This window comes from Rhinolophus sinicus, chromosome 12, assembly GCF_057876585.1.
Source record: "Rhinolophus sinicus isolate RSI-liver-muscle chromosome 12, RSI-T2T, whole genome shotgun sequence".
Taxonomy (NCBI): Eukaryota; Metazoa; Chordata; class Mammalia; order Chiroptera; family Rhinolophidae; genus Rhinolophus; species Rhinolophus sinicus.
The window spans coordinates 22402627-22421200 of record NC_142512.1 but is presented as its reverse complement, the minus strand read 5'-3'; the positions used below and the strand labels follow the sequence as shown (position 1 = coordinate 22421200).

Sequence of the window (18574 nt, the reverse complement as noted above, 5' to 3'; positions counted from 1 at the left end):
ACACACACACACACACATGCATACACACGTGCATGCACATCCCTTCCAATGCTAAAATGATTTAAAAATAAAAAGAATGCTTAAGGAGTACAGGATAACTTTATTCAAATATCTGCAGTGCTGTCTTATGGAAGCATCAGAGGTTTTCTATAGAAGCTCCAAAAAAAAAGAGGATCAGTGATGGCTATAAGTGATAGGGACATGAGTGTATCTTGGTTTAAAAAAAATATTCAAGTAGCTCTTTCCAACAAGAAATGTGCCCATCTCCAAAATATGGGTGGTTGTAAAGCCTAGAAATACTAATATTATTTTACCTTTTTACAGACTGAAATCCTTGATTGCTACTTCTGCAGCAAGCTAAAGGCTCAGATTTACCAGCGCCACAAATCATCTGAGGCAGCGCAAATGAGGATAACCCACTGAACATATGGCATACAGCGGGTCTCAACTGGGGACAGTTTTGTCCCCTGGCGACTATCTGGAAAGGTCTGGAGACATTTTTGGTTTTCATGACTGGCGGGGTGGGGATGGAGGTGCTACTGGCATCTACTGGGCAGAGGCTAGAGATGCTGCTGAACATCCCACATCACACAGGACCGTCCCCCAAACGAGTTCTCCATTCCAAAATGTCGACAGCGCCAAGGCTGAGAAAGCCTGATGTGATGTATTACCTCTAAATCATTTATCATGTGTATGGTGTTTCCTGACACCTGCAGTGAGCTCTTCTTTCGGAGTTTTCAAGCAAAAGCCGCCTGGCATCTCTGTGAGGGAAAGTGCTGTGTCTGTTTAGTTCGCCATGCTTCCCTGGCACTAACATTGTGCCTGGCAGCTAGTGGGAGCTCAAGACTTCCATATTTGCTGTCCTGACTGTTCACTCACCAGGTTTAAGAGGGGTAAGATTCCCCTTAAGGATCATTCAAATTTCAACATGTTTTTATTCTAAAAAATTACTTCATATCAAATTTGCTAATTATTTTCTCTGGTAAGAATATTAGCCAGAAAGCTGTCCTTTAGCCATTATGTACAACTATACATACATGCAAAATTATACACATACAAACACATGAATATAAACAGCTTAAGAATGAGTTTGAAAATCAAATGTATGCTGATACTTTCAGAGAATAATTAGAAATAAAACTAAATTCTTATGATAGGTGTCCTTGGGCCAAAAGAAGTCTAGTTATGGCTTTTATGAAATGATTATCAATAGTATAGTGTGTAGTTCCTAGAATCAGCTAATAACTAGGGCTAAGAAGTAAAATCCCTCCTAAATATAGGGAACATTTTTAGACTGCCAATCAAATTTTGTCTTTGTTCAAAAAAAAAAATTTAGTTTCATTTTCTTTTAGTTCTCATACACAGATATTAAATTATAGACAGCTAGTAAACTGATATTAAAGTTAAATTGGAAGTGAATTAACTTTCCATTAATTTCTATTCTTGGAGGCCATTAATTTTCTCCCAGAAGAGGTAGAAAACTTAAAATGAAAAGTCAAATAAAGTTCTGATTTCCCGGAAAATATCTGGAATGAATAAATAAGTTAGTAAATAATTTTTAAACAATTTATTCCACGTCATTTTCTAAAATTTTTAAAAGTGATGCCTCGTTAAATAATATTTAAGTAGCCATTTGTGCTGTTTACCTCCAATTAATTTACAGTTGAATTGAAATTTTCATTTATAAAAATTAAGTACTTGGCATTACAGAAAGTCAACTAAAAATAACTTTGCATTTTATGTAATAAAACATCAGTGCCATGCTCTTCTGGTTATAATTTTTAGACTAAATCATTCCAAAATATATGGTATAGCAAACTTCTCTATTTGAATATCTGAGATAAATAATCCTCGGAAACAACTACTGACAACTGGATAAGAGTGAACTACAACTACATAAAACCAAAATATTTTACTGACTAAGGGAACTTGGAAAAAGAGAAGCATGCCAGAGAGGAAGCTTTGTTTAAATTATAAGTGTGAAATGGCTGATTTACCAGATAATACCAGTAAGGAAAAACACGCTACATTTTCATTTGAAAGGACACGATGTGACTATTATGGTAACTATACACAGAAAAGTCAAAGAAACCAGGAACTTTTCTGAGGTAGTTACAATGGGTCATACTTACAGCCACAGAAGCCCACTGCCATGCAAAACAGTGACTGGTTGGCATCTGACCATGTGAGCGACAGCAGCCAATAAGAATAGAAAATAAGCAGAAGACAAAGCACCACCAATCAATGTCAAGAGTTGCTAAACATAAATACCAAGAAATGACTTCTACAATCCTATAATTAATTGTCTGTTTCAATGGGCTCCATATGAGTTTTAAAATTCTACATTTAAGAGTACTGTAAGCCTGTTAAAATACCTAATTTGAAAAGTCTGTTTTTATTAGGTTTAAACACAGTCGGACTTCAATATCAAAGTGCCTATCATTTTTAAACACTCAGAACATGTTTGCTGAAACATGAAATTAAAATTGAAAACTTTAATTTCTAATTTCCTATGTGCAATATTCAGCATCCAATGGGCAAAACTGTGCATTAGTAGGAACAGTCACTCTAACCCAGAAGTCAGCTTCCCTTACTCATCCCCAAGAGATGAGGAGCTAAACAAAACACACTGATTCATAAGGAAATGTTAAAGAAAAAAATAAACTTAAGAAAAAGTGACGTTGAGATTTTAACAGCATCTTTTGAGAAAATTTCTCTAAGAAAAATAAGTTCAACTCACTGAAACAGTAGAGAACAAACATCATAGACTAATATTGCAACAATATTGTAGTATACAACATACCACAATACTTGCAGAAAAGGAGAGACTCAATTGATTTTCTAAAATAATCGAAAAAGCAGGAAGGGGATAAAGACACTGAAAATGCAACAGGAAGAAAGTGGGATTCACAATTCATGCTTCCTCTTACCGGTGCCATTCGTATTGCTGGGTGTGCTCCGCAGCCCTGCACTGCTTTATGAAGTGTTTCACCAAACATATTTCGGAGTTCAACTGAGTGACAATACACGGCATCAATCTTAGGCCACCAATCCAATGCAGACTGGACAAAAACAGAGACCATTAAGAAAGGAAAAGTACAAATTTGCATGAGCTATATGCTCTGGTTATTACTGTAGTTTTATGTTTTTTATTCTTCCGTGAGAAACTTTCTAAGACCATGCAAACACACACCATGATGTCAAAAGTCTCCAAATAATATCTTTAATTTGAACCATACATCGATTTTAAAATATAATAATGAACATGAGACAAATTGCCTGCTTCATGAGCATTAAATATATAGACTAATAAGTTAGTGAATTTGAAAAACAAAGCATCTTCAGGGAGTTAATTCTGTAGCCAATCTTTTTCTTTTTAAGTTTAATGTTTTACACATTTCAGAAACATATGCACATGTATATTTCTTTATTTTCCTGGGTAAGAATGCAATGATCAAAGCTTTAAAAGAGATTAGTGGTTCAACACAATATTGAAGGAATATGTGGCAGACGATTACTTATATGCTTACAAACAACAATGATAATTACAACATGAAATTAGTAAATGAGATAAAGGTATTAGTAAACCTATGGTTTTAAACTGATTTGCATTGACGGCACAATACATGAAAAGACTAATGATCACCACACAAAGACAAACTGATCGTTGCTAAATATTTTTTAAAGATAATTATTTTATGTAAATATTGTTATATTTTATATTAACCTATTTAGCTTTCATTCCAGTTTTTACTGTCTATTTTATTTGAAAGTATATCTTTAATTTTTAGGTTAAAATTACTAAATTATGAAAAACGACAATTATGAAAATCACTAAAACTATAAAGTTTGACTACCAGTTAATACAAAAATGACCGGATGAATTTTCACTACATATGGAAAATATGCAAGGAATGGGATGTCTTAAAATACAGGCTTCCAATTTATAATACTCTGCTATAGGAAACACCTTAAAGAACAAATGAAATAGTAGATAAGGGGGATTTAATAGCTTCACATCCTATTCCCAGTTTCTTTCTTATTCAAAACTAAGCTAGTTAAATTCTCAACATTTAATTTTTTCCTCTATAATTCTCAAGATATTTTGGGTAGCATCAGCTTATATTACTTTTACCCAAAACTTTGGATTAAGAACTCTATTTACTGGATAGTAAATTATACAATCAATTTACAACACACAATTTGACTACTGAATACTGAACTATATTTAGGAAGGGAGGGACTTGAAAGCTATGAGGAAAGAAATACTTTTTGGGGAATAGTATGCTTTGTTTCTGCTTTTCCTTCAACTCTTACTTTATTTAAGCTCATTCTTAATAAATGATCAAGTTTTAGTTTGGTTATATAATGGATTCTTTCAACTTTGGTCAATTTGGTCTGACTTGCCCAAGCAATCAATACAGCTTGATTTCCATACATTAACTAATTTATACAGCTTGTGTTAATCAGCTAAAAATAAAAAAGGTTGAATAATCACAAAATACATTGAGATAAGGGTACACCTCACTCTGCTGAACCCATAGTATCTTGTCGGAAACTGCATCTAAAGAGAGATGCATCCCATATAATATCCTATTGAAATTATTATGTAATGTTGATAGCTATTGAAATTACATGGTACTCCAGGGGGACCCTATAAAACAACTTGATTTTAACATAAAATTTGGTGATTTTCATAATTGCCACTTTTCAAAATTTATAAATTCAGTCATTTAACAGTAAAAGTTAAAGATCCACTTTCAAATAAAATAGGTACTAAAAACTAGCTATCATGTAACTGGCAAAAATTTTAGTGTTTTGAGCCGGTAGTAAATGTGTCCTTTCTGAAACTAGTCAATTAGAAATCTTTTTCCTTGAAAATACTAAGTTTATTGCCAAATAAATGGCAATACTTTTACAACATGAGCAAACTATGTGGCAATTTTTCAAGAGATAAATAAACTTGCAAATGCCTTGAAAATCATTTCTTCAACCAAAATCTCTCAATAGAAAGAGACCATCTCATTCTCAATATGTGAAGTTTCCATAATAAACTACAATAAATTGCCATAAGAGAAAACAGAATACCAAGTCCTACACCAGCTATAGCACATCCCGCTGATGGCTAAGATCTTTAGTTCATATATGTGTATGTTATTTAATTTCCCAACTATAACCACATACCTAGCTTAGCCTAAAGGAAGCCTATAAAGAGTAAGTACTTAACACAGATCTTATAACTACAATTCATCTTATAGCAAGCCATCATAAAAAAAGGAGACAATACTATGAGTACCATTTTTGGAACTGATGAAAGCTTACGTTATAATAAAATTCAAATATAGTGAATAGATTTTCAGATATCTAAAGAAGAAACAGTGAAATATTTTAGATATAAACACTGTACTTATAAACTGAGTGTATGTTTCACAAAAGCAAAACAAAACTGCAAATACCATTACCACTTCTAAATAAACCCTCAAAAACACATCAGTAAAACTTTTATTTCAGAATGTGGTAATTTTTTAAAAATCTGTGAGTTGGCTAAAGAAACATGGAAGAAGAAAACGTATGAGGTGTATTGAACCAAGAATCATTTAAAAGGAACTCTTACACTATAAATGAATTTAAGATTAAGAGTCCAAATGTCTAAGAAAAATTTCATGTGATTTTGAGATAAAATATTTCCACAACTGTCTCCAGTGAGATTCCATAAATTTACATATTTACTTTATAAATAGTCCTTTACAGTCAGAAAATACTTCAGATGCAACATCTGTTAGCCTCAAACCAAAAATAAAGAAAACCTAACAAGAAACAATTTATCAATCTATAATTATAAAGTATCATTATCTAAGGTATAACTTTAAAAGATACTTCATAGACTCAAATGTATGCTCCTTTTCAAGTTATTCACGGAAAGGTTACTGATGCTTAATATTTTAAAAATTGGTCAAATAGATTTTTCTTTATAATAAATTTCCTATTGATGTGACTTCTGATACAGACACACTCCACCTTCACACATGCAGTACTCGTTAGAGTACAGAAGGATGCACGACCACTTCACCATATACACTGAGGCATGCATGAAGTACCACTCCAGACATGCTTTAAACCCACAAAGGAGCAGCTCAGCCACTTACAGCAGTGCCAAGTCCATGCTTGAAAGTGCTCTATATATTCAATTGCAGACAAAAATATTTTACAATTAAAGTAACTAGCCACAAAGTATCAAAAAAAGTATATACTTGGATTTATTAAATGTAAGTTTTAAGCATTTATAAAAAACCATCCACTCTAATAAATGGAATATTTGTAGTATTATAAGCCAAAGGAGAAAAAAAAAGTAATAAAATTTTATTTCTGAATTACACATAAACTTGAGGGGAGAAATCATCCTTTTTTTTTGAGGGTACAATGATCTAGCTCGTTACAATGGTAAAAGTAAAGTAAAATTTAAGAAGTTTTTAATACAAACATACCTTATCTGCAATCAGATTCATTAAACTTTCCCTTTTGAAACAAATCATATTTAATGTTACTTCTACCTATAATTTAACTCACTGATACTCAAGTGAGGGAGACAATCATCCCCTCTGGCAATTTAAGTTGTTCGTAATGCCTGGGGGCGGGAGGAGAGAAGTGGCACAAATGGCATTTAATGAAATGTGGCCCAGGGATGCTAAATACCCTGCAAGTAGAAGGCAGTCCTGCACAACAAAGAACTGTCCTGTGAGCCATGCTTTTAGCACCCCACTGAGAAAAATTAAATGTGTCAAGAAATAGCTTTATTACTAGTTATTTTCTCCCTGCAGGAATGGATAAAAGAAAATGTGGGCAGAATTTAATTCAATATATCCAAGGCAAATTAAGGTAGGGAGGTATTTTTAACTCACCAGACATACTCTCTTAAAATGGAATTTGATTATAAAGAGGACAAATATACCTAAGTCATCAATGATTAAAGTCCTTTTTAAGGGAGGAAAACAGGATAAAGTTGACCAATTTACATAAGTGTGAATAAGTGATAAAGTGGAACTGTGGTAAATAACACTGAAGAACCTTCAAAATGTGATTGTTCATAATGAGAACAGAATTTTTTGAATCCATGGTCCAAATCTGATAAGGTTTCACCAACTTTCTATTGAATGTACTCACATCAGAGCTGAAGGTTTCACAAGTACCTTTAAATGTGTTCGCTTATTTTGTCTGATATGGTTTTGTAACATGTGAACACCTCTGTTTAAGTGTGTTAATATTTCATTTGTTTAAGGAAAACTAAAAGGTACAATCAAATCTAATCTCATGATTTTTTAAATGTACCAGGCTGGGATACAACATAAATAGCTACTACTTGAATTTAAATGTTAAGGTGACAAGTCAGAACATATCGAATGCTGGGAAAGAACTACGAATATTAAAATGATATGTGATGAGCTACGGGTTGAAAATGTTAAATTATATTTTCATTGGCACTGTTCTCAAGGACTTTGGATCCAAACAAAATGTTTTAGGTTTAACCTTTCCAAAGGATCCTATTAACTCTACCTTCCTCAACAAGGGCCCTCAGGTCAAGACTGAATATGAAAAATACAATTGTATATAAGTTACTAGATAGAAATAACCACCTGTGAGAAATCTATCTATATCGCACATCTTAAGTTCAGAACCTTTTATAAACCAAGAAAGTCTTCCTTAAAAGGAAATTTAAAGAAAGAAAAAAAAGTTAAAAGTAATTTAGCAATACCTTTTGGACTTACATTGGTGATGATTCGATGGAGTGAATTTACCAGCACATAATGAAATGTAGAAGGGGAATTCTGAGCCAGGCAGATCTACAGGGGAAAGAAAACAACAGATTATTTCTATGAGAAAAATATTCAGTAACACAAATAAGGACAAAAGAAAAACAAAAAGAAATTTAAAAAAAAATAGAGCAAATTTTTTAAGGTCTTAAAATTAACATTGATATACAATATTGGGAAATACCAATACAAGTGTAACGTACTCATTTCTCTAGTCTTTTCACATTTATAAAGGATGAGCAGCACCAGTAAATAGAACTGGATAAAAATCAACGTTCTCACCTTGAAGTGTTGGTTGTTGTGAGGGCTTATACGAAAGCAAGAAACAAGGCAGTCAATCATTAGATCCACATCTGCAGGCTGACTGCCTCTTGAGAATGGTTTACTTGGATTAAAAAGCAGGTTCTATGAAAATCCCAAAAGGAAACAAAAGCCTTTAAACAGTCATGCAGGGTTTCTTTTATTAATATTTAATAACAGTAAGACATCATCCGCACAGATGCCAGGAACACTCAGGTGCCAGAAGAAGCACAAAACATGAACGCTGGAGGTCATCAGTCTGATAAAATTCTTACTGTATCATATGTGATTCCTTTCAGGTCTTACTTTCTGCATTATTTTAAAGCCAAGTCTGAATACTTATGCTAATTTAAGAAAACTGGTTGATTATGTGTTTTCTTCCTACGCTACGCCACTTTATTTAGCCTGAAAGACTAACAGCAAATGCAAGTCCTAGGAACTTATCATCAGAGAAGACTCGAACTTCAGTGTTAGTTAGCAGTGATCTTCGACAATGACCTACCTACCTAATTGAACGCTTCTACTTGAAATTTATTTTCATGTACTTTTCAATTAGCAATAACCACACCTCGGATAAACCTCATTGGCTCTGATACTGCCACTGCGCAAGGCTCATGTAATTTCCTTCAAGTTCGTGGTAAAGAAATGATAAGCATGTTACCTTCAGGTCCACCACCATGGACTGAACCAGCAGGAATATGACGGAGTTATCCTCCCAGTTGATGTAAGTGCTCGCCTTACACAGCTTGACACAGGCGATAGCAGCACTTTCGGTCAGCTGCCTGCTTCCTCCATGGCCAGCAAGCGCTTTTCGTAGACTGTCCAGAAACAACTTCTACAAAATTCAAATACAGCAAAAATATGAAGTGTCTCAGATGCCAGATTTATCTGATAAAGGAGCAAATTATCAGCCTCTAAAAACCATACTCTAAAAATACGTAATTGGTGTTTATGGTTTTTAACTTCTCGATTTAAGTGGATGTCATCATTTCACTGTGTCTCAAATCCAAAAAACCAGAATCTGTTCTTCATGTTCTCTGTTGACTTATTGAAGGAACCGAAGAAACAGTCCTTCTCAAATAAGGTGGTTGACTTCTCAACCCTGAAATCAGCTGATCGTAGTCTCTTTTTTTACATTATCTTTCATTTCTAAATAATATATTGTCTGGGTTATGGTCAATGTCAAACTGTTCCTCCTTATCTAAAACTCCAGGCTACATTCAACCTTCAGCCTCCTAATAACTAAGAGTATAATTAAGGCTGTCCTGTTGCTCTAAATTCTCTTCACATTCTTGTGATCTCCAGCCTCTTTGCACTAACAAATTTCTCACCTTGGCTTTTCTCCTAAATGAAAACCTCACTTTTCCACATACACATATTCTCAAATATAACATACCAAAAGCTAAACTCACCAAACAGCAGAATATACATTCTTCTAAAGTACACACGGAACAATCTCCACGTTAGCCCATATGTTAGGCAACAAAATAAGTCTTAAAAAATGTAAAAGACTGAAATCATACAAAATATCTTTTCTGATCACAATGAAATGAAACTAGAAATCCCAACAGCAGAAGGAAAACTGGAAAATTCACAAATAGGTGAAAATTAAACATCATTGGTTAAAGAAAAAAAAAATCACAAGGGAAATTAGAAAATACCTTGAGACAAATCAAAGTGAAAACACAACATACTATAAACGTATGGGATATAGTGAAAGTAGTGCTAAGAATTTATACTCAGAAACTCTCACACTAAAAAAGAAGGAAGCTCTCAAATCAATAACCTAACTGTATACCTTCAGAAACTAGAAAAAGAAGAACAAACTAAACCCGAAGCTAGGAGAAGGAAGGAAATAATAAAGATTAGAGCAAAGATAAATGAAATAGAGAACAGGAAAAATGGGGGGGGGGGGAGGAATCAACCACTACCCTACATACGTATATTTTGGTTTTTTAAAGATTTTTATTAAAATATAGGTAACATACAATATTATACTAATTTCAGGTGTACATCATAGTTATTCAACGTTTCTATACCTAAAGAAGTGATTGCCATGATAACTCCAGCAACCATCTGATACAGTACCATGCTATCACAAGGTACAATATTATTGACTATATTTCTAATGCTGTACATTAAATCCCCATGATTTAACTGTTTTATACCTGGAAACTTTAACTTCTTATTCCCCTTCACCTTCCCCCCTTTTTAATTTTTCAATTACAGTTGACACTCAATATTATTTTATATTAATTTCAGGTGTACAGCATAGTGGTTAGACATTTATATAATTTAAGAAGTGATACCCTGACTAGTCTAGTACCCACCTGGCACTATATATGGTTATTACCATATCACTGACTATATTCCCTGTGCTTTACTTTACATCCTCATGACTATTTTGGAACTACCAACTTGTATTCCTTAATCCCTTCACTGTTTTCATCCTGCCCCCCAACCCCGTATATAGGTATATTTTGATTTGAATGTTTGTATGAACAAGTAGATATGAATGGAAGGATACATGTCAACCACTAATACTGGCTGGCTCATAAGAAAGTGACTAGAAAAGAGTACGAATACATAAAAAATAAATAATACTTTTTTAAAATTCAGAAAGATTTAAAAATCTAAATTTTCTAACCTAGAAAAGTACTAGAGAAAAATATAAAAGAGTATTTCAAAAATCTTGGGAAGTTTCCGACACAAAGGTCACATATTATATGATTCCATTTACATGAAATGTCCAGAACGGGCAAATTCACAGAAACAGAAAGCAGATTCGTGGTTGCCAGAGGCTGCGGTGAGAGGGAAATAAAGAGTGACTGCTGATGGGTATGAGGTTTCTTTACGTGATGATAAAAATATTCTGGAATTAGATATGGTGATGGTTGCACAACTTGTGAATATTCTAAAACCCCTGATTTGTACACTCTAAAAGGCTAAATTTTATGGCATGTGAATTGCATCTCAATAAAATAAGTAAATAAAATCTTGGGTAGAAGTCTGACCAAAAAAGCTAGGAGACACAAAAAAGCAAGACTACATACAATTTTAAAATATCTTAACAGCAAAAACAAAAACCCATAAAACAAAGTTTACAAGAAGAAACCAAGTAAAAAGTATACACCCCCCCACACACAAATCTCAATAGAAGACAAACAAGTCAATGAAAAATGAGAAATTCACAGAAGATACACAAATGACCAATAAACATTTGCAAAGATATCGTTGATTATTAAAATACAAATTCACTTAAGAGGACTACTGAATTTATAGCAGCTTTTTACCTACGTTTATTTTCCCAATAAACAAAAACAAAAAGAAAATTACTATTTTGAAGAGCTCCAAAACAATCTAACATGAAAGACGGTGTCCTCACAATGGAAAAGTTGGGATATAGACCCAAATGGAGTACCACAGCATCACAGACTCTCAAAGATTACCTAGTTCATTTATTTACACATCAATGCATAAATTCCCTATCTTATATTTCTATAAAGCATTGAATCATTCAGCTGATTTTGAACCTCTCCATCCATCGGCAAAACATGCAGGAGCCCATTTTATGTTTAGTCAGCTAAGAGTATTTCTCCCAAAGTTGGAAAAAAATGTATTAGCAAAATAAACTGCATACAGAAATTCAATTAAAATGTAAGATTAATACCCAGGTATTAATCTTATAAGCACCCCTTAGTATTACCAGTTGTTATGGTGCCAATTTCACTTTAGATGGCACATGTGGTATTCTGCCTTCCTAATAAAAAGCTGTGGAAAATGTTCTAAAATACCTAAAAAGAGTTACCAGACAATTTCATCAACACCAAGTGGATACACACCTAAGTACATGCAAATACACCACAAAAGTGATGAATTCAAGCAGGGCAACCTTTGCAGTGATTATAAGAGGAATTATGTTTAACATTGACAGAAGTACCATTTAGTCTTCTCTGGTAAAAGAATGAAACCAGGGATTGTTTTAAATCTTTAATTAATGAGTGGTATCACTTATTTTCCCTCCAAATAAATTTATGTGTGAATATGTCTCAGCTAAGGTCAGCAAACATAGAGACCTAAAATGACTGTAATTAGAAATGGTCCCCTGAAATACTGTGCTTACAGAATGCTATGTTTAAAGTAATACAAACCTTGAGTAAAATAAACTGCTTCACATCTGGACATATGGAAATAATTTTGCCCTCCTCACCTTATTCATGTTGTTTTCAATAACCACATCCTTGGATATATCCTGGATTATTTCTGGACACAAGATAAGAAGAATGATTTGTAGGGGCCAAACTGCTGCTTTACGTTTGGTGCTTTCAGCAAAACCATCCACCAAGTCAAACAGCTTTTCTGCACACTCTATGTGAGAAATATAAATATTAAATGAGATTATTAGATGAGAAGACAATCTCTGGCATTAAAAGCTGGCATGATCCAAATATCCAAAGGCCACATTTTTAAAAGATAAACTTGGAAGTTCACTTAAACAATTAAATGAATTCATGCAGATAAGCAGACAAGCAATGTTACATTGTCCATGTATTAGAAGAACTATTTTGATCCAGCCTAGAAAAACCCACATTTTAGAACGTCCAAACTTACACTTAGTCTCAATGTGCAGGGTCTTACTGCAAAGTGTGATATACCCAAGGAACAGAGACTTCCCAAAGGGAATGACCAAAGCTCTCCAGGAGTCTATGTTCTCTGCCTTGCAGTTGTTTCTCGAGAATTCTAGGTAAGGATATTACCACTTTATACATATCACTCAAAATACAAAATAAAGCCTCAGAGCACAAAAAAGTGCTTCTCTACAACAAAAGGCATCAAATACCCAATGCCCAACTCTAATGAAAGATTAGTCCTTTGTTTCTAACGTTTTTATCTATTTGTTCAAATAAAAGGAAAAGAGTTGAGGATAATTAGAAATATAAGAGAAAAATATTTCCTATTTGACATCAGTGGAAAGGATGTAAAAACACCCTAATAACAAAAATAACTTAGAAAGAGTAGGAGTTTAAAAGAGAAAAAAAAAAAATCTTATTCTTACCAGCCATATCAGTCTGTGGAATCTGGTATAGCTTTGTAAATTCATCTGGATAATTTTCTACCCAGTTCCAAAATGCCTACAAATAATAAAACATATGTTTGTATCTGAAAGCAGGGATATCTTTTTAACATAGTAAATAAAGTGTCATACGGCTCCAATTATATCAAAAACTTCTAATTTCCTTTGTAAGAATATTGCAATGCATTCTTCCTAAAAATTAATGTGGCATAATCACTCAAGTCATGACTTTTTGATTCGAAATACTAAAGACAGCAACATTTATAGCCAAAAATTAACAAAACTTTAATACCAAAGAGGTTATAACTTACTTTTTCCAGGCTATTTATAACTGCTAACTGTGCAACCTTCTTTAGGGCTTTAAATTTAAATGCTGTTTCTGGAGGGAAAAAAAGTTTTAAAATTAACCCTAGGTTAATTATTTAGAGCTACTAATTCAGAGCTACTAATAAAAAAAACCTTTCCTTTCACATGCAGACTTTTGTTCCAGTATTATTTGTAAGCAATGTAAAGGTAAAGACAATTAATGTAAACCAAATACTCACTGGCTGAGTCAACTAAAAACAAAACTCAATAAAAAGAAAATATGCCTTGAACTTCAAAGGTTGTTGTGAGTTTTTTTCCTTTTGTTTTTAATAAGGGCTCGCTTTTTAAAAAAGCATAAAACACATGGTCATTGTAGAAAATTCAAGACATAAACAATAGTCTAAGGGAAAGATAAAACATCATCCGTGGTTCTGCCACTCACGGACAATCACATCCTTAATTTGTCAGTGTTTCATGAGAGATTAAAATCTTGAAATTTCAACTATGAATTGAGTGGTAGTTCCTTATAATCTAAAATAATTGCTGAATATTTGTCCATATTTTGATGTAATAGATAAAATAATCCATTGTTTCCTTTATTAAAGTTACTAGAAAGTGATATAATTGTTGTTTGGTTTTATAAGGCAAATGACCTAAAGTTAAACATGGGGAACAAGGGTAATATAGATAGAACACAGCTTTATAGCATTCATACATATAGATATAGCCTTTTTACATCTTTGGTGAACTACTTATTGAGTTTAAAGCAAATGTTAAGAAAACTAAACAATGTATTTTGAAAATTACACTGCAGAACTGTTGAGGTTTTCAAAGTTAATATAACTAAATCTCCGTTTAGGTCAAACATTAAAAACACTATTGACAATTCCTTAATCAATATACAAAGTAAAATAAAAACAAGTGTGAATCATATAAGGTTCCATGTTTAAGTTAGCCGGGATCCAATATTACATAAAACTAAAACACAATTTTTGTAAAATGAAGTTAGGTATTTGTACTCAATGTTTATTAACAATGCTCATTGATATTTGATTTATATTAACACTTCCCTGCTTACCACAAAAAAAAACCTCTCAATTCTTTCTGATAGTTTATTTCAATCAACCTAATCATAAAAAGCACTTTCCAAACATTTAAAATCACACATTAGGCATTAAAATATTCCCATGTAGGACTACTATTGACATGTTCTACAAGGAAGCAAAACTAGGCACTGAAAGCGTAAGAAACTTTGTAATGCTGCAAAGTCAGTCACTAACAGAGCTGAAAACAGAAATGTTAGAAATGAGATTCCTGACTCAATTCCTCCTCTCATAAGATCACAATCTTCTGGTTCCTTCATCTTCTGAAGTGAAACTTTGTCATCCTGCTACACTAGCTGCTTTAAGCACTACAATAGCTAAACAGATAACTTCAATAACCTATGGGTATCCTTCAGAGATGAAATTCTAAAAAAATTAAACATCACCCTTATATCCTCTTTTTTTTATTCTCTTTATTAAAAGCAAAAATTGTAGTTGAACAAAATTTTCCACTGCCAAGATTTAAGATACTCATTTTCTCTGTTGTAGTGTTTTCAAAGGTTCAAAATTGGTTGAACCATCAGTGTATTATTGTTCATTTCACAGGGACATTTGCATTATAAAATCCACTCTAATGTTGTAGCTCAACACAATTAGTACATTCAAAATACTGGGTTTTCACACACAGTGATTAATTTCCGATAGATCATACATGTAAACGTACCCTTCAAGAGTCGTTTTAATTTTGCACAATCCACGTTGATATATTGTAACAATTCTATATCATGAACATCAACATTGTCTTCTGAACAAACAGTCAATTCCTGTAACCTGAAAAGTAAAAACCAAAAATAATTTATCAACGTAAGTCCTAGGATATTCCAAAATTCTGAATTGAACAGGTTCTTCTCACCCCAATGATGAGTTTATAAAACACACACGTATAAAAATAAAAATATTTCTTATGAAAATCGAAAGGAAGATAACAAAATTTAGGGAACATGATGAAAGAAACCATGATAATCCAGTTAACTTCACTATGCATATTTATATCAAGTCATGTCGTACACTTTAAATAGATACAACTTTTTTCAAAAATCACAACATGCTGATAGCTGCTAAAGCAGAGTGAGAGATGCAAGGGTAGTTGAAATACCATTCTATGTATATTTTAATTTTTTTTCTATAGTAAAAATTTCTAAAAAATTCAAATTATAAGTAAAATAAAGATAAATTTTATTAACTTCTATTCCCATCAACGAGACTTCAGAAACACGAATGATACTGTAGTCCCCTATTAGCAGTGGTTTTGCTTTCTGCTGATACCCAAGGTTGACCACAGTCCAAAAAAATTACATTGGAAAATTCCAGAAATAAACAATTCCTAAGTGTCCATCATGAGTAGCATGATGAAATCCCATGCCGTCTGCTCTGTCCGACCTGGGAAGTAAATCACCCGTTTGTCCAGCATAGCCATGTTGTACATAGTACCTGTCCCCTGCCTGATACTCAGCATCCATTTCAGTTATCCCACCAGCCATCATGGTATCACAGTGCTTGTGTTTAAGGAACCCTTATTTACTTAGTAATGGCCCTAAAGTGCCTAAGTAGTGATGCTGGCAATTTGGATGTGCCAAAGAGAAGCCGTAAAGTGATTCCTTTAAGTGAAAAGGTGTGTACGTATAGAAAAAACATAGCACATGAAGGATTTGCCACCATCCGTGGTGCCAGGCCTCTCCTGGGGGCCTTGGAACATATGCTCTGCAGATTATATTAGATAAATACCATATTTGATCTACATGTACAGGATACATTTACTTTGTACTGAGAAAAATGAATAAGCCTTGTTTCATTGCACTTCTCATAGTCTGTACATGTGTTTATGTGATTATTTGAGTAACGTCCCTCCCTCACAGAACTTAAGCTTTTAAGATTAAGAATATTCCTAAACCCAAAATGTCCCTTATATTAAATATGAAATTATCACAAATGTAGAAAAATTTAACACAACAAAAATAAAGATTTTTACAACTGATAATAAAAATTCACTTAAGTCTAAGTGAAAGAGGTTAAAGTTTTCTTCCGTTTTTCACTAACACCCATAAAGATTACTTTCTCAAAACCTGATATTGCTGATCTATTGAATTGTGCTCCCTAATGAGGCAGAGTCATTTCAATTAATAAATATCAAAAAATGTAAGCAAAACGGAATTACTAACTTTCATAAATGCAGAGAGAAAGAGAGATGGTGAACAGGCACAAATATTACATGCTCTTATTCATAATATTAACTCTAATTGTAACCATTTTAGTGCAGTTTAAAACTGATATGAATCATCACACTGAACCTTCAGTTGCTAAAAATAAAATCAACCCTATTCCTTCCTTCTCAAATTCTTCCACTTGCTTTATCCTACAGATGTATAGCTAACATTAAAATTATTCTAAGCACTTACACTAAAGCTCTTCATATCATCAGGGTGAGAAAAGCTTAGCAGTACACACTGGGAACAAGAAGGTCCTCAATACTGATTTACATGCTAAAAATTCCACAGCTGCTGCACAGAGCCCAAAAATATGGAATATGACTCCTAAGGAAATACAACTTAATAAATCAGCAACGCCAACTTTTGAAAAGCTGATTCTTGTGGCTATGAAAAATGGAAGGAAAGTTTAATTCCTCTTATAGTCAGTTATTTCCATAGGGAAGGGGTATTTTGTGAAGCTTAAACATCATTTCTGAAGCAGAGAACTCAAGAGTTTGAGCAAAAGAAATGAAGTGGAAAACCGACTACTAAAACATCTAGAAAGACCATGTAAAACTGAACAACGGAAAGATATTTAAAATGCATAGTACAAGTAATAAAGTGAAACAAACACTACCCACCCACCCACCCAGGTCCAAAAATGAAAAGGAAACTGAAAACCAGGGATGGTTTTGAAGACAGGGTCTGGCCTTGCAATAAAGGAAGGGTGAGGATGGTTAGGTTTCTTTCTCTCCTTAATCTAAAGGGTTTGGGGCATGTGTCCACATGAGGCTGGATGCAAAGCCTTGTACCGTAATGATGCAGGGAGAAGAACTGGGGCCTTGTATAAAACATGACTAGAAAGAGCTATGCACTCCCTAAAAAAAGAGAGACAGCAGGAAATGAAGGAAGGAAGGCAGAGAAGGAGGGAGAGAGAGGTAGGGGAAAGGGAGGAATGGAGGGAGTAGGGGAGGGAGGTGGAGGGGAATAGCTACCAGCACAAGCAGTTTGTCTGCTGTCTAAGCCTACAGTAGGGGTGAAAGTCACCCAGGGCTATTACCTCATAAGGGTTTGAGGTCCACAGTTATACACCCATACAATCTGGGGATGAGAAATTCACACAAAAAAATATTTCCAGAGCTGGGCACTTGGCAAACGCAATTGCAAGAGATTCCCAAAGAAAATGCAGACTGCACTAGAGGTGAATTTGTAATCAGAGTTTATAAAACAGAGGGGAAATAATTCACTCTGAAGAAGAGATGGCACACATAAATACATGAGATCATTTAACAGTTTTAAGGAGAATATAAGTATGTTTTAAATGATGAGAGATATACAAGAAATTTAAAACTATTAAAAAGAATAAGAAACCATTAAAAAAAAAACCCAGCAGATTTGTATAATAAAAGAATCAAATACAACTTTTAAAGTCACTGGGTGTTCTGCTTCTGGTAGTATGCCAAATTAGATACTCTGCAGGGCCCTCCCACTAAAAAACAATTAGATCTAGTGCAGTTATACAGTAATTCTGTGGAGAAAGCAGCTAATCCTCTCCATGAAAGAGTACCATAAGCCACAGAACATGGTATACTTTGGCAGAATAATAAAGTTAGCTTAAGATCTGTAGCCTACATTCCCTTAAAGAAAAGCAAAGGTCAGAAATATCAAAAGCTAATGTTAATCCTAATAGAGAAACATTTGTAGACAAGTAGAATGGTCTCACACAATTAATTTTCATGATATTGATTCACCTATTAGATATGAGATATAAAATCAATCTTTAGAAAAGAACTGCCA

At 33.5% G+C, this 18574-nt stretch overlaps 1 protein-coding gene and 1 pseudogene across 12 annotated transcripts in view; both read right to left on the bottom strand.

The window, feature by feature from the left end:
- Positions 1-18574, bottom strand: part of NF1 (neurofibromin 1) — a 209195-nt gene that overhangs the window by 139803 nt on the left and 50818 nt on the right. For 6 of the 12 annotated variants that reach the window (XM_074320822.2, XM_074320817.2, XM_074320818.2 and 3 more), the window contains exons 5-14: positions 15256-15362; positions 13494-13561; positions 13165-13240; positions 12319-12476; positions 8770-8943; positions 8091-8213; positions 7764-7838; positions 6147-6176; positions 2931-3062; positions 2133-2177 (exon numbers count right to left, since the gene is read on the bottom strand). In XM_074320822.2, coding sequence (XP_074176923.1) covers positions 2133-2177; positions 2931-3062; positions 6147-6176; positions 7764-7838; positions 8091-8213; positions 8770-8943; positions 12319-12476; positions 13165-13240; positions 13494-13561; positions 15256-15362 — 988 coding nt within the window. The remainder of the gene's footprint in view (positions 1-2132; positions 2178-2930; positions 3063-6146; positions 6177-7763; positions 7839-8090; positions 8214-8769; positions 8944-12318; positions 12477-13164; positions 13241-13493; positions 13562-15255; positions 15363-18574) is intronic. The other 6 variants (XM_019750681.3, XM_019750685.3, XM_019750687.3 and 3 more) reach the window with 3 other exon arrangements.
- On the bottom strand, positions 8639-8721 carry LOC141569112 (U4 spliceosomal RNA; annotated as a pseudogene).